The sequence below is a fragment of the Psammomys obesus genome, unplaced genomic scaffold, assembly GCF_907164565.1.
Source record: "Psammomys obesus unplaced genomic scaffold, mPsaObe1.curated_primary_1811, whole genome shotgun sequence".
Taxonomy (NCBI): Eukaryota; Metazoa; Chordata; class Mammalia; order Rodentia; family Muridae; genus Psammomys; species Psammomys obesus.
The window spans coordinates 7,588,838-7,603,406 of record NW_026588752.1 but is presented as its reverse complement, the minus strand read 5'-3'; the positions used below and the strand labels follow the sequence as shown (position 1 = coordinate 7,603,406).

Sequence of the window (14,569 nt, the reverse complement as noted above, 5' to 3'; positions counted from 1 at the left end):
GGGGTCGTGCGGCCCAAGCTGAAAATCACAGCGTTAAACTCTTGCATTTCTTCCTGTATCAGCTGAACTCACACCAGCAGGTGAACAAGCTGGACACACCCCACCTCCTTCTGTGGGGAGAGGTGGGCATAATCAGAGGCAGTGGACCTTAGGACCTAGCTCAGCCTGGGCACCAAAAAGGCAAACTTGAGGAGGTGCCCTTGCCTGAGGCTGAGTTGGAGCTTGCGCACTGCGCCACACTGTGCCCAACCACTGTGTGCGCGCGCGCACGCGCGCTCTCTCCTTCCTTTCTGCGCATGCGCGATTTCTGCCATCGTCCATCAGTTCTCTGTACATGGGGGAGTTGGGGTGTCGCGTGGACAGCGGCTATGCTCTCTTCGGGACGCTAGACTGGCTGCGCATGTGCGAGTGAGGGCAACAGCAGGGAACGAGGTGGACCCAAGTCTGGGGTACCACTGCAGCTGAGAGAGGCGAGGCCTGCTGAGAAAGGCGGGGCCTACCGGGACCAGGGGCGGAGCTAGAAGGAGACCGCAATGCTGTGTGGCTTTTGGGGGCGGGGAAGGTGAAGCTCGGACAAGGGGCGGGGTTTGAGGTGGGTAGGGCCGCCAGCCCCAGAGTTTTGGAGCTTGGAACTGAAGTGGGTCCTCTGGGAAGCTCCTGGACAGCGGAGCAACCCTTCGTTTGTGCCCCCAGTGTGCGTGTGTGGCTGACCCATCTCGCGCAGCTCAGGAGAAGGGGTTCACTAAGTTGGGGTGCCTCTTTTGGGGAAAGGGAGGATTGGTTGAGGTCTGCGACCATGAAGGTCAAAGTCATCCCGGTACTTGAAGACAACTACATGTATCTGATCATCGAGGAGCAAACGCGGGAAGCCGTGGCTGTGGACGTGGCTGTGTCCAAGAGGGTGAGGGCCTACCAAACATGCCATCAAGGGACTCCCGGAGCAGACCTGACCCCCTAATTTTTTTTAAGTCATTTGATGTATTTATCTTTGGGCTCCCTTGAAGTTATGGTTACTTTTGGTGTTCGTGGTGCCCCAGTAATTGTAATTGTTTGCCCGATGTCCCCCCTAACCCTTGCTGCCCTGGGTACTGGGCCCGCCTGTGGAGCTGAGCACCTGAATCTAGTGACCCAGTATGGGATGAGCGGCTCACCTGAGCGTCTGTGGCACTAACTCCATCCTTTCCAGTTGCTGGAGATTGCAAACCGTGAGCGGGTGTCTCTGACCACGGTACTGACCACCCATCATCACTGGTAAGAGGGTGTGTGCTGAGGCCTAAAGCAGACTCCTCCGCCGGCACCTTGACTTGACCAGGCTCCCGCACTTCCACAGGGACCACACACGTGGAAATGCGGAGCTGGCACACCTGCAGCCAGGACTGGCGATCATGGGAGCAGATGAGCGCATTAGTGCTCTAACCCGCAGGCTGGAGCACGGGGAGGAGCTTCGGGTGAGCATGCACCCGGAAGGGGCGGGGAGGGTCCTGGTCTAGGCCTGCCCACTGGTCCTCACAGGTCCAATGCCTCACCGTCGCAGTTTGGGGCCATCCACGTGCGATGCCTCTTGACGCCTGGCCACACCTCTGGCCACATGAGCTACTTCCTGTGGGAGGATGAATGCCCGGACCCACCAGCCCTCTTCTCTGGTACCTTGCAGCCTGGACTCAGCCACCTACCCAATTCCACTGTGCCCTCCCTTCCCCTTTCTGACCCTCTTTCCTCCCTAGGGGATGCTCTGTCAGTGGCAGGCTGTGGCTGGCACCTGGAGGACACTGCCCAGCAGATGTACCAGAGCTTGGCTAACACCCTGGGTACCCTTCCACCCCAGACGGTGAGAGAGCCTTGGCCTTCTGTGGGGTCCGCATACTTGGTACTGCACTGCCTCCTGGTATAACCTGTGCTTTCGTACCTGTCCTGCTTTGGTAAAGGTGGTGTGTACTGGATGGGTTGTTGCTAGGGTAAGGGTATGTACGCCCGCCACTCCCTTGGCCCGGGGCAACCTGTGTTCACTGAGCTCCCTCCCTCTTCTTGCAGAAAGTGTTCTGTGGTCATGAGCATACCCTGAGCAATCTTGAATTTGCACAGAAAGTGGAGCCCTGCAACAACCACGTACAAGCTAAGCTATCCTGGGCCCAGGTGCATCCATTTCCGGCTCTATAAAGGGGCAGGGGCAGGGGCAGTCTTCCTGAAGGTGGGGGGAGGGTCTCCAGCTGGCTGGGCCTAGGTTTGGCCCTGCTGCAGATCTTCTGTCAGGCGCTTTAACCTCCCTGTGTGATCAGGGGCCTGCTCTTTGCAGAAGCGGGATGATGAGGATGTACCTACTGTGCCTTCGACGCTGGGTGAGGAGCTCTTGTACAACCCTTTCCTTAGGGTGACGTAAGTATGGCTGTGTCCTGGGCCTTCCTGTGGTGGGGCCTGAGCCATACCAGTGGGTAGGGCAACCTCAAGGGGCCATGTACACCGCCAGCTGGAGTCTCCCCATGGAGCAGTCTCTGGACTAGCATGACATCCTTGGAGCCTCTTTGGCAGTCATTTAGGTAGTTAGGAGGATGTCTAGGGACTATTTATTGAGCTGAATATCCCTGGCACCAGGGAAGGGCATTTGTTAAGGGCCCTCCTTCCATCCACTGCCCTGCTGGGCCCCACCCCCTTGGGCAGCTGGCCAGCCCCACAATTCCCCAGCATACTTTTCCCTGCAGAGAGGATCCAGTTCGTGAGTTCACAGGCCAGGTGGACCCTGCCCAGGTCCTGGAGGTGCTCTGCAGGGAGCGAGCACGCTTCCAGCTTGATCTGGAGCCACCACAGCCCCAGGCCCGGGCTCTCCTGGCCTTGCAATGGGGGCTTCTGAGTACACCACAGGAAAAGTGAACTGTGTGGGGAGCCTGCCTGTACCCATTCTCCTGACCTCAGGCTGGGCTCCAGAAACACCTTCTGAGGCCCTGTCACCCCGCTTTGAAGAACCAGCAAGTGGTGCCTTGCTTGTCTCTACTGTTCATGGGGCCATATAGGCAGGATCTCTGATGGGCCTTAAGACATACATGTTCTGGGAACTGAGAATGGCAAATAAAACTTTGAAAGGCCCAGTGTAGTGCCACAGACACAGCAGATGCTTCCGGAAGAGCAGACCTGTTTTATTAGTGGTGAGACCCAGCTATGGAGTTCTCACAGCCATATAGGCTTAGTGCTGACAAACCGCCCAGACACTAAGACCCTAGCAAAGACCAGGATCAGTTACCCCACTATGTTCAGGCTTGATACCTGCCCTATACACTGTAGCTTCAGGGCTTAGCCACATTCATGACACCCCTCATACTCAGGCTACTACAGCCGGAGGGTAGGGCAGGGAAGATGCCCGTGGCTTCAGGCCAGTGGAGGAGATTCTGGAACCTCCTTGACTCTCCTTGGCTACTTCTGATCCCGCCTGCACTCCCACCCTGCAGATCTCACTGTGGAATCTGGAGGTATACAGGCTGCGGTCAACATTACCAACCAGACACACAGAGGCCAAGGACCCACGTGCATCTGGTGCTCCACTCTAGCACAGAAAGCAACACATCCTTGCAGCTCTCCTTGAATTATGAGGGTCTCTGTGTGTTTTCTGTGAGTGCTTTGTCACAGACACCTCCCACACAGTCTTCCTGGGAGTCCTGGTGCTGCCCCGGGGCTCTCACAGACTCTCAGGCCTCCTACCACCTGATGGTGAGGCCTGAGTTGGTCTTCTCCACGGCATGGTATTGTGTGTGCAGCAGGCGGCTGGCCCGCTCCGAGTCCTCACCGTGCAGCCAATGCTGGTACAGCTCCTGGACCCCAGGCACATCTTCGGGTGCCTCAGGCCTCACCATGCTATACAATCTTTCCACTTGCTGGAGGAGCTCCCTGTCTTCCATATCTGGAGCCTTGAGCTGGCCTCCGCCATTCAAGCAGCCTGTGGCAGAACATGGGGCATGGGTGTGGTGGCAGGGAGTCAGGGTTAGCCCTCTGACCCCCTGGGTGTGGAGAGGGGGACTGTCCCACTCCTGTCCAACCCCTTCCACCGTCCATTGGTGGCAGGCTGCCGGACTGTCCCAGCAAGCAGAGCCTGCTGTGCTATGTTAGGAGGAACTACCTGAAGGGCAGGCCATGACTTCCACATAATGGTAGGGACAGCGGCCTCGCTTCAGTTTCTGCACGAGGTTCTGGATGTTGCGGAAGCCATAAGCCACAGCAAATCGCAACAGCACCTGGCCTTCCCTCTCCAATGTCACTTCCTGGAAGTCCTTGTTCCTGGAGGTGTAGGAGTGGGCTTTTGAAAAGGCATACTGCTACAAAAGCCTGTCCCTGCCCAAGTGCAGAAGCCCTCCGGGGTGCAGGGCACTGCCAGCTGGCTCTGTCCGTTCCTGCTAGCAGGCAAGGGAGGAGTGATGGAGGGGGGGGGGTGCAGCTCGCATCCATGGGCCCACAGGTAAACTCATCCCAACCTTGACTTCCTAAACATAGGATTATTTTTCCCAAGGGCAACCACGAAGCATAGGAAGGTGTGAAACCCCAGGCCCAGGCACTGTACCCATGCTGGGCACCTGCTCGTCCTGCTTAGCACCCTGGCTCAGAGGCTCTGATGAGACTGAGGCAAATGCTCTGGCCTGTTCACACTTCATGGTCTTAAGGGGAGACCCAGTTGTGCCAAGGGCTCCAGGGATCTCCCCCCCCATTCACTTCAGTGCCTGCCCTGCTGACCTCATGGGTTGGTAGGTGACTTCAGCCACATGGATTCCAAAGAGCTCTTGGGCCGCGTGCCGGAACACATGCTCCAGGTAGCCTCCTGAGCCTCCGCCCCGATGGCTGGTGGGCTCCTCAGCAGACACACTACTGGTTCTGGGAGAGAGGTGGGTCAGTGCAGGAGGCTGGGGCTCAATAGCTAAGGTGGCTTGTAGACATTAAGGACTGGTCTTATGGTGGCCCTGGGAAGTTCAGATGCCTTCTAGAGTAGGCTCTGCTTTGACACTGTAAACTCAGCCACTCTTGAGCCCCAGCCAGGCTGCGGGGATGTCTGGAGTTGGCCAGAAGGCAGCCTGGGTAGAAAGGAGGGGACAGGACACTGCCCCACCCCACAGGCAGCATCTGATCCCAAATAAAGGTCCTCAGTCCCCACCACCAACTCACAGGCCATCCAGGGGCACAGGCTCCAGCTCTGAGAGCGAAACGCCTTCCTCCTCCAGCAGCCGCAAGACTTCTCCTGCAGGCGGACCACAGCACAAGTTCTAGTTGGCCTTAGAGTGCTGAGCTGTCTGTGTTCCCAGAGGGCCACTTACTGCAGCTTGAGGTGGGATGGTGAGTCCAGCCAGCCCCTGCAGACCCACGGGAAGGCATTCCTAGCTGGGGCATTTTAAGAGGGGCCAGGGCCACTCTGCCAGTTCAGGGGCAGGCTGTTTAGCCTCCTAGTTTATTTTCCCACCTCTTAAATGGGAGACAGGCTACTCCACTTAAAAGTGGGGTGACGATATGAGCCATGGGGACTAGACTTGACAGCCTGCCTGCCCTCAAGACTCATTTTTGGCCTAGCAAGGATACAATACTGGGGCTCCGTTGGCCACAGGACCCTGCAAGGCACTGACGGAAGCCTCTGCTGTCTCCCAGGCTCCAGTACTTGGCTCCAAGGGGGTAGAGTTAGGTGTGGCAGCTGCACCTGTTGTAAGGACACAGTCCACGTCACGGGTCTGGTACTCCTGGTTGAAGAAGTCAGGTCTGGATGCTTCTAGTTTTTTGTCATAGCAGGGCATCACCGTTACATGGTAGATCTTGTCAGGAGACAGAAGCTACAGAGAGAGTGTGGAAAGCTCAGAACTGGCCTCACTGTGAATGAGTCAGAGGTGACTTGAAGATAGGCATGACTTGAGCAGTTACTCATGCCCACTGGCCATCAAATGTGCAGGGCCACATATCTCCTCTCCCACAGGCAGCTGCAGCAGAGGAGAGAGGTTCTCACAGTCTTTGAAGGAGAGGACAGGTCACAGTGGACCACACAGACTAGAGGGAAGTGTGGCTGTGCACAGCAGAAGGAATGCACAGGGTTGATGCCAGCGTCCATGGTTTTTGTACTAGGGAGCCAGCTCCCTCATCCTGTCAGTGGGGTGACTTCAGGCTGAGGCCAGTAGATCACTGGAAGTGACCTAAAGTGCAATCTGATTTGTTCACCCAGCAGCCTGTGAGGTGTGCTTTTAACCCTTGGTCTCCTGCTCTTTAAACATGGAGTCTAGCCACCTCTAGGTGTGAGAAGTGCCTTTCTGTCAGACCTGGACCCCCTGGTGCTTGTCAAAAGACAGCCCAGGTAGTAACAGGCTAGCTGGGAAAGACTGATAAGAGGCAAGCTTATTCCACCAGCAGCTACCATTGGGTTTCGGTCACCCTGATACCCCAGAAGAAGGTACCAGTCACAGGCAAAGGGTGAGTGGCCGGCCAGTGTCACAGCTGTGTCACACTGTCTCACTCCTGTGTCACAGCTGACCACTCATTAGGTTGCCTGGGGATGCCCAGTCCCATTACCTGTTGCTGGGCAAAGAAGTCCTTGACCAGGGAGCCCATAACCTGCTGTGGGGACCGGGCTGTGCTGATGTAGGGGAGGATGAAGTTGCCATGCGTCTTCTCAGCATAGCAGATCCAGCCTGAGCCAAAAGGAACAAATAGGTTTGGGGTATGCCTAGGGCAGGCCTGGGGGTGGTTCACAAACAGCTTTTCTCTTCTTGGCAGTGACATGACATTCTGGGGGTGGACTGTTTCATGTAAAAAAAAAAAAAATTACTGTGGCATTAAAACATTCACCCTGTCATCCCTGACTGTCACAAGGAAGGCTGGTATCCAGGTGATCACCAATGAGAACTGGTGACTACAGGTGAGGTCTTTAGCTGTAGGCACCTCGTACGTAGGTACTGACATTTCTACCTGTCTCCAAAGATAACTCCTCCCCGTCATTCCCATTTCCATGTCAAGCTGTCAGTATATCATGAAGTCCTAACTTCAGTTAAACAGCCATGCAGCCAAGGACACACCTGGGCAGGCAGATGCCAGCATGGGCAAGGCCTCTCTGGAGTTGGTTTGCCCTCGGAATCGCCGCACAAACTCTTTCTGGCTCTCCAAAAGGCTGAAGTTCCTTGCGAAGACAGTGTCGAAGACAAAGTGTACCCCTGGAAGGCGATGGAAGGTGAGCACGTGTCTTTGCCCTAACCATGGCGGAAACTGGCATCTGAACACCTCTTAGTGGGGCAGCAGGGCTCTTCCCCAGTGGCACCATGTTCTATGGGGTCTCTAGGAAGCCCTGTTTTACTACATATAGCACCTGCTGTGCAGAGGACTCAAGAGCTAGCTGCCCAGTGGCTCCACCATTACCCTCGGAGCAAATTCCTAAAGCTGTACTTTCCTTGGCACCATTCTGAATGTGTTTAAGCCTTTTCTATCAGCAGCGCTTGGCCCTGATGCTTTGGCCTCCTCCAGTCTAACCTGTGCTGCCTCACCCAATTGCCTCCTGCTGTGTAAAATGATGGTGTGTAAAATGGCTCTATCCTTGAGGGCTAGGGCCACCTGTATGGCCCCGCTGCTACACCCATGCACGGACTGGGTAGACATGTCTGTGGGCCTTTCAGCCAGTGAGATGTCTGCCTGGCACAGGCCATAAGCTAAGGCTCCTGCGGATCCCAGCGGAAGACTGTGCTCCTGGCTCTTCAGTTCTCCCTAGGACTAGAAACTGCCCTGGGGTGATGCCAGATTGAGTGCTCCTCTCTTCCCAGAAGCACCACCCCCAGGCTGGTTCTTCTTGGGACTCTGCGCACTGATGATGGCACCTAGTACCACAGCGAGGGTCAGGCCTCATACATGTGTCACAGAGGAGGATCGGGTGCCTGCCTGCAAGACTCCTAGTTGTGGTGGACAAGGTGCCAGATCATCTAGCAGGCAGGAGGAGCATTCCATGGAGGTGGCACCATGAATGCCCATGCCCAGTCCCTCCACTTCCCCAGAATGGGCTGCTGGTCACTCTGGTACTGAGACCCCAATTTAGCAGGGGGTTTTCAAAACACCCATATCTTCCTCCACCCCAACTCCTGGCACAGAGGTCAGCCAAAGCTTACCCAAGCCAGAACCCAACAGATGTGACAATATGCCTGAAAACCAGTACTTGCATCCAGTAAGATGGTTCAGCAGGGAAAGGTCCTTGCTGTCAAAGCTGGTGACCCGAGTTGGATGCCTGAAACCCACATGGTGGAAGGAGAGAACTAAATCCTGAAAATGGTCCTGTTATCTACACACACGCAAGCACCCAAAATAAATACAATGTAAAAAAAAAACAAAAACAGTAACCTATGCTGGGTGCAGTAGCACATATCTGCAATCCAAGAACTAGGGAGGCTGAAGCAGGAGGATCATATGCTTGAGGCTAGCCCAGACTACATAGCGAAGTCAAGGCAAGCCAGGGCCACAAAGTGAGACCCTGTCTCAAAAAAACAAAACAAAAACAAACAAACAAACAAACAAACAAACAAACAAACCCAAAGGTGGCGTGTGCTTGCAATTCCAGCATTTGCTAGGCGAAGGCAGGAGCATCAGTTTAAGACCAATCCAATCTACCTGACACCTAGTTTCAGAAAACCGAAACACTAATAACAACTCCCAAGAGAATCTAGGAACTGTGAGGTACTGAGGGGACCAGTCAACTACAGTACAAAGTCAGAGCTCAGGTGGCTTCTCTCCTAAGGTGCTGATCTCAACCATCGCAGTGAAACAAGTTCAAGTCACAGTAGGGAGAGTGTCCCTGCTGCTCAGCTCAGGGTGAGTGACGTGTGCTTTGGGGGCAGGAGGAGTCCCGATAGCAGCCACCCTCGTTCACCCAGGGTTCTGCACCTACCTATTTTTTTGAAGAATGAAGTTAATTTCTTGGCAGTGTCTGAGGGATCCAGCCGAAACCTGGCAGCCAGCGACGCTCTGGACTGTGGTGAGATGGAAACGACCACCAGCCGCTGCTGACTAGGCACCGCCACCTGTAGAGCAAGGGAGAAAAGTCCCTGGCTCTGTGGCCTTTGTACAGATTCCCAGAGGCCATCGGCTCCACCATGGTCTTCCCAAAGCGTCGGGCCTAACACTTAGTGTCAGAGGACACTGACATGAGAGCAGCGAAACCAAAAGATGCAGGAACCACCAAAGCCCAGACGGGTGGACCAGCTGCCTGTCCCCTGATGGAATACGCTGTGGGCTGCTGGGGCTGAGCCCTTATTAGCTGATACCTTATTGGCATCTAGAACCTTCTGCAGCTCCTCGTGACTCTGCTGGGTGATGAGCACTGTCTCTGCTGAAGTGACGCAGCCACTGCATGCCAGGCAGTCATTCAGGGAGACCTTGGCCTTCTCCAGCTTCTGGGTTCTGCCATCCTGCAGGTGAGCAAAATCTGGGCAGGGCATTCATTTTGGGTAGCCTTTGACTTCCACTCATACCAACGACCAGCCTGAGATCCGGCTGCGGGTTTGTATGCCACCACACTCATTTTTATTTACTTTTCTTTTCTCATGACAGTAGATTGAATTCAGGGCCTTGCAAATGCCAAGCAAACACTCTACCGCTGAGCTCTACCCAGTTTTTAAAAATTAAACATGTGTCACACAAACACACAAATGCTTTAGATACCCCAGATGTTCATACTGACATCAAGTTCTGACTTTTGGCACAAGCTCTACTGGAGCACCAGGACCCCACGAGCAAGGCTGGCTTTCCTTAAGTCAGTGCAGAAGCAACAGACCTGCTTGGAGTAGCAGCTGGTCTCTGGCCTGTGGGACAGGCTGGGAATGAAAGAGGGAAAACCAAGAATGGATGAAGGAAGGGAGGACAGGTGGGTGGGAGAGAAGGCTGTTTAGGTAATAACAACTATCAGATTAAAGAATGGACCTCGGACCCCAGTGTTCAAATCAGGGCCTCCAGGACGGACACCCCCAGTGGTTCTTGCCATACAAACACGACACCAGCCTGAGACCTTCAATCTTGCTACAGAGGCAGGAATGGTCTGAGCCAGGGCCAGGTGAGCTTCGGGGGTCCATACTGACCAGAGGAATAAGGCTAGAGGGTTTGAAGTCCCTTCTCTGAGCCTGTGCTTTACACCAAAGCCCCAACCTGAGGTTAATCCACACCGAGAGACCAAAGGGCCACAGCAGCAGCATGCAGACAAGGCCACTTGTCCTAAAAGCCCAGTGGTGACAAGCACCTTCCTGTGTCCCTCTATCCATGGGACCCCTTGTTGAGAACCAGGGCCTCCAGGTACACTGGCACCTAGCTGGAGCCATGGAGTGTCACGAGGACACTATGGACAAACAGCTGGCCTTCACCATCGCAGCTTGATCCTGCTCTCCATCGCTCACAGTGATTTGCACACTCATTGCCTGAACCTACCCGAGGGCCCTCGCCTACTCAGTGTTCCGTGGCTGGGCATCACTGCTCAGTGGAGTGGCATATGGGACTCCTTTTGAAGGGACTCCTTAAGAGTGCAAAGGGCAGCCAGTCAGGGTTAATTTTAACAGACACCAGATCTAATCTTCAGGATTAGAAAAAGGAGGAGTTTGGGGGGCCAAACCCTGGAAATCTTCCGCCACTAGAAGTAGCCAGAAGGGGAGGTGGGAAGGACCCACCTTTTCCCCAGGCATAACAGGGCAGGTTTGCTGTTCATATGCCTCCCTATTCTCCCTCCTCCCAGCTCCCCATGGTCAGCAGATGTGACCAATGAGAGAGAACAGGTGATATGCAGGAAGCTTCAGGGTGGCCACGCCTGTGCCTGGATGAGGCAGAAGCGGTGGGTTTCAGATCTGTACCCCAGCCCCCCTCCTCCTGCCACCACCAGCCCCCAGCAGGGAAGTGCTGGAAACCTCTGGTTCCTTACTGGGTTCACTTGGAAGTAACTCCCATCATCTTCAATGTGGATCTTGGCTATGCCACTTCCTGGCTTCTTATCCACCTTCACAGGCTTGATGCAATTCTATAGTAGGAAGAGAGCCCAAACCAGGCTCTATTAGGAGAAGGCATCTCTAGAGCACCCTGGGCCTCAGGCATGGCCGGCTACTGGCCACAGAGTGAATCTCACCACTGAGGCCAGCCCCATCACCTTCTTACCCCTGAAGCCATGTTGAGCTCTGGCTGCCCACCCTCTCTGTACAAGGTGAGGATATCGCCAAGGTCACTCACTCTCTAGGTCCAGATCGGCATGGAGACTGGTGCTAACTCTATAGGCAAGCAAATGTCTGCAGAAACCCTGACCAGCCCATCCTCCCAACGTGCAGACAGCAGCACGCTGCCAGAGGCCAGTGTGTCAAAAGGCCAAGGCAGAAACGGTTACTTTGGGAACTTCTGGAGGTCACCTCCAACCCACTATACAGACGAAACTTCCTGTCTCTCCCCTTCTTGATATCTCCTCTTATTACTTCCAGAACCTTGATGGCCTTCCAGGAGATGACCTTCCACAATACTGCCAGTCCCAGGCAAGATACCCCAGTTCACTCTGCCTGTGTGGCAGCTCTCTTCTATGGGGTCTTGGGACTTGGCTACCAGAATGATAGCTCTGGGAACATAGGAATACCCAGACAAGAGCACCAGTTCCTGTTTTTAGGTGTGGCTGTCTGGGGTCCCTTGTATGTTCCTCAAAGCAAGGTCAAGAACGTTAGCTATGGTTGTGGCCCAAGGAGACTTCCCACCTGTGCCTTCAGCATGGTCCCTGTCCATTGAGATGAGCAAACTGGCTCTGAGAGAGGGGTGGGATGTCCCACAGGTGTGTGGAGGCTGACTAGCCCCAATCATGTCTTTGCATCACCAGTTGGGTGACACTACTAGGAACAGTAGCTGAAGACCACATAACAACTGCCTGTCACCCCTAAACATTCCCACGGCTCCCGGATATCACTCCTGAACATCCTGGGGGCCAGTATCCGGTTGCCCAGCCCTCCCTGGGCTCAGCTGTCTGTGTTAAGCAAGTAGGGAACCAGACAGAGGCCCTGGGCCCTTGAACGGGTAACGGGTCTCTTTCTCAGAAAAAGACACAGGTAGGAGCGGTTTCCCGCTGCCGCACGGCCAGGCCCGGACCCTCCTCCTGCGCGACTTGCCCTTGGCCGGCCCACCTGAGACGGCCCGATGAAGTCATCCAGGTCGGTCAGCTGTAGTGCCCCACTGAAGGGCGACGCCATGACAGCCCCACAGGCACTGAGCGTCGCACGGGGGTGTCGCAAAATGATAACGCTCTTCCGCCACTCTGCCGGAAAACGCAAATTCCAGCGCATGCTCATTTCTTCCCATGGGCAAGCTTTGAAAAGAGTGCGCGCCCTCTGCTGGCGGCCTTGAGAGCTCAGCCCAGCACACTCAGAGGACCAAGTTCTAGAGCCTTCAGTTTTCTGTGCCTGCCAGAGGTTGCTGTGTACAGGGGTGGACAAAAGAACAGAAAGAATGAAACTGCAGTCTCTCCCGCTTCATGTCGGGGTGGGAATCCGGCTTTCACTCATCATCTTGACCTGACAGTACCCTACCAAGGTCCCAGATAAAGTGCCCGGTCCAGGATTTTGTGTTCTGCTTATTGGCAGCAGCAGAACACAAAATGAACTTGATTCACTGGCGTGCCTTGGAATGAACTTAGCAAAAATGAGATCGACAAGTGCTGTTGAGATGCTAATACAGGAGTGTAGGAGAACATTTATAGAGGCAGGTTCTTGGGCTGGACCAGGGCCAAAGGGCAGTTTCTGTTTGCAAGGAGTTTTCTAATGTAGAAAGAGAGCGATGCATAGATCCTGGGTCATTCAACCCCTCCCCTGCCACCAAGCCTGTAAGAACAAACACAGTGGAGAGCTGACAAAATGTGAGGATTATTCAAGGCCCACCAGCAGATACACAGTGGAACAGCCTGGGACAGTAGGAAGAGCAGAATCCTGGCATTCATCTTCACTTTGGTGACCCTGGAAGACATTATAGTTAGTGGATAAGGATGAAGCCAGTCATAAAAGACGACGAGATGTCCAGCACAGGCAAACCCATAAATAGAAAGCTGACCTCAGGTGTGGGGGAGAAGGTTTCTAACCAGGTTGGGGAAAAGTCTTTAGAAATCGATGTTGGACATTGTGATGCCATTTTTAAAAAAATAAACAGAATAGGGTTTCTCTCTGTAGCCCTGGCTGTCCTGAAACTTGCTTTGTAGACCAGGTTGGCCTCAACCTCACAGAGATCCATCTGCCTCTGCCTCTGGAGCGCTGGGATTAAAGATGTGTGCCACCATGCCTGGCCTTGTGATGTGATTAATGTCACCAAAATGTCTGCTAGAAATGGTTACAAGCAAGCTGAGGAGATGACAGATGACAAAGTGCTTGCTGTGCAAACAAGAGGAACTGAGTTTGACCTCAGAACTAATGTGCCTGTAATCCCAGCCCTGAGTAAGCAGAGACAGAGAGATTCCTGGGGCCTACTGGCCTGCCAGTAGGTAAAGGCACTTGTTACCAAGCCTGCCGATCCAAGTTCAATCCCTAGGACCCAAATGGTGCAAATAGAGAATCACGACTTGCAAATTACTCTCTGACCTCCACAGGTACAACATAGCGTGAACACACCTACACATGTATGTACATACACAGATAAATGCAATTTTACAAAAGAAAAAGACCCCAAGGTACTAAAACCCATTAAATCCTACACTTTTTTGTTTTCTTCCCCTAAACCGAGATGGTCACTGAGTAACCCAGCCTGGCTTCAAATTCTTAATCCTCCTACTTAGCTTTCTGTATACTGGGATTACAGGGAATGCCCCCACACATTGTGAATTGTCACTTTAAATGGGACATGTGACTTTGTTTGTTTATTTGGTTGTTGTTTTTTAGTTTTTCAAGGCCGGCTTTCTCTGTATAATAGCCCTAGCTGTCCTGGACTCGACTTGTAGACCAGGCTGGCCTTGAACGCATGAAGATCCGCCTGCCTCTACCTCCTGAGTGTTTGGATTAAAGACGTGTGCCACCACGCCTGGCAATGAGTTTGCATTTTGATAAAGCTCTTAAAGCTAAAAACAGAGTGGAGCCATAGCCAGGTATAGTGACATATGCCTATAACCCTGCCACTCGGGAGACTGAGACAGGAGGATTGCTTCAACTTTTTAAAAAATGGTTTATGGGGCAGGAGAGATGGCTTGGCTGTTAGAAGTGTGCGCTGTTCTTGCAGAGGACCCTAGTTGGGTTCCCATCCCCCACCTGGCAGCTCACAACTGTCTGTAACTTTAGTTGTTGGGGAGCCTGATGATCTCTCTTGACCTCTGTGGACACTAGGTATGCACAACTGTACATAAAGGCAAAATGCTCATATACGTAAAAGAAAAAGAAATCATTCTTAGGAAATGTACTATTGCTGTGTGCTTGCAAACATGTATGTGTGTCCGGGCAGGAGTGGCATGGTGAGGATTTCAGCATGTGGAGGTCAGAGAGCAACCTCCATGAAGTGGGAAGAGAGAAAAACACTACAAACATGTGTTAGTGTTCTTTCTCTCTTCCCACTTCATGGAGGTTTCAGGAGCTGAATGCTGGGAATCAGGCTGGCAATCTGTGGAGCCACTTTG

General features: G+C 53.7%; 2 protein-coding genes across 4 annotated transcripts; one reads left to right on the top strand and one right to left on the bottom strand.

The window, feature by feature from the left end:
- Positions 1-306: 306 nt before the first annotated feature.
- On the top strand, positions 307-3,071 carry Haghl (hydroxyacylglutathione hydrolase like). Of its 3 annotated transcripts, XM_055604562.1 has the most exons (8): positions 307-901; positions 1,187-1,251; positions 1,331-1,448; positions 1,535-1,643; positions 1,725-1,828; positions 2,032-2,133; positions 2,294-2,373; positions 2,697-3,071. In XM_055604562.1, exons 1-8 carry the CDS (start codon positions 797-799, stop codon positions 2,863-2,865), a joined length of 852 nt encoding a protein of 283 aa, XP_055460537.1. In that variant the 5' UTR covers positions 307-796; the 3' UTR covers positions 2,866-3,071. The 3 variants fall into 3 exon arrangements, with proteins under 3 accessions (XP_055460537.1, XP_055460536.1, XP_055460535.1); XM_055604561.1 differs by having other exon boundaries at positions 1,535-1,828; positions 2,294-2,336; XM_055604560.1 differs by having other exon boundaries at positions 1,535-1,828.
- A 36-nt stretch (positions 3,072-3,107) lies between these two features.
- Positions 3,108-12,198, bottom strand: Ciao3 (cytosolic iron-sulfur assembly component 3). The gene is made up of 11 exons (XM_055604559.1): positions 12,108-12,198; positions 10,880-10,975; positions 9,243-9,386; positions 8,867-8,999; positions 7,020-7,154; positions 6,517-6,635; positions 5,660-5,789; positions 5,137-5,209; positions 4,711-4,848; positions 4,103-4,260; positions 3,108-3,922 (listed from the first exon to the last, which is right to left on the bottom strand). Exons 1-11 carry the CDS (start codon positions 12,171-12,173, stop codon positions 3,684-3,686), a joined length of 1,431 nt encoding a protein of 476 aa, XP_055460534.1. The 5' UTR covers positions 12,174-12,198; the 3' UTR covers positions 3,108-3,683.
- Positions 12,199-14,569: the final 2,371 nt, after the last annotated feature.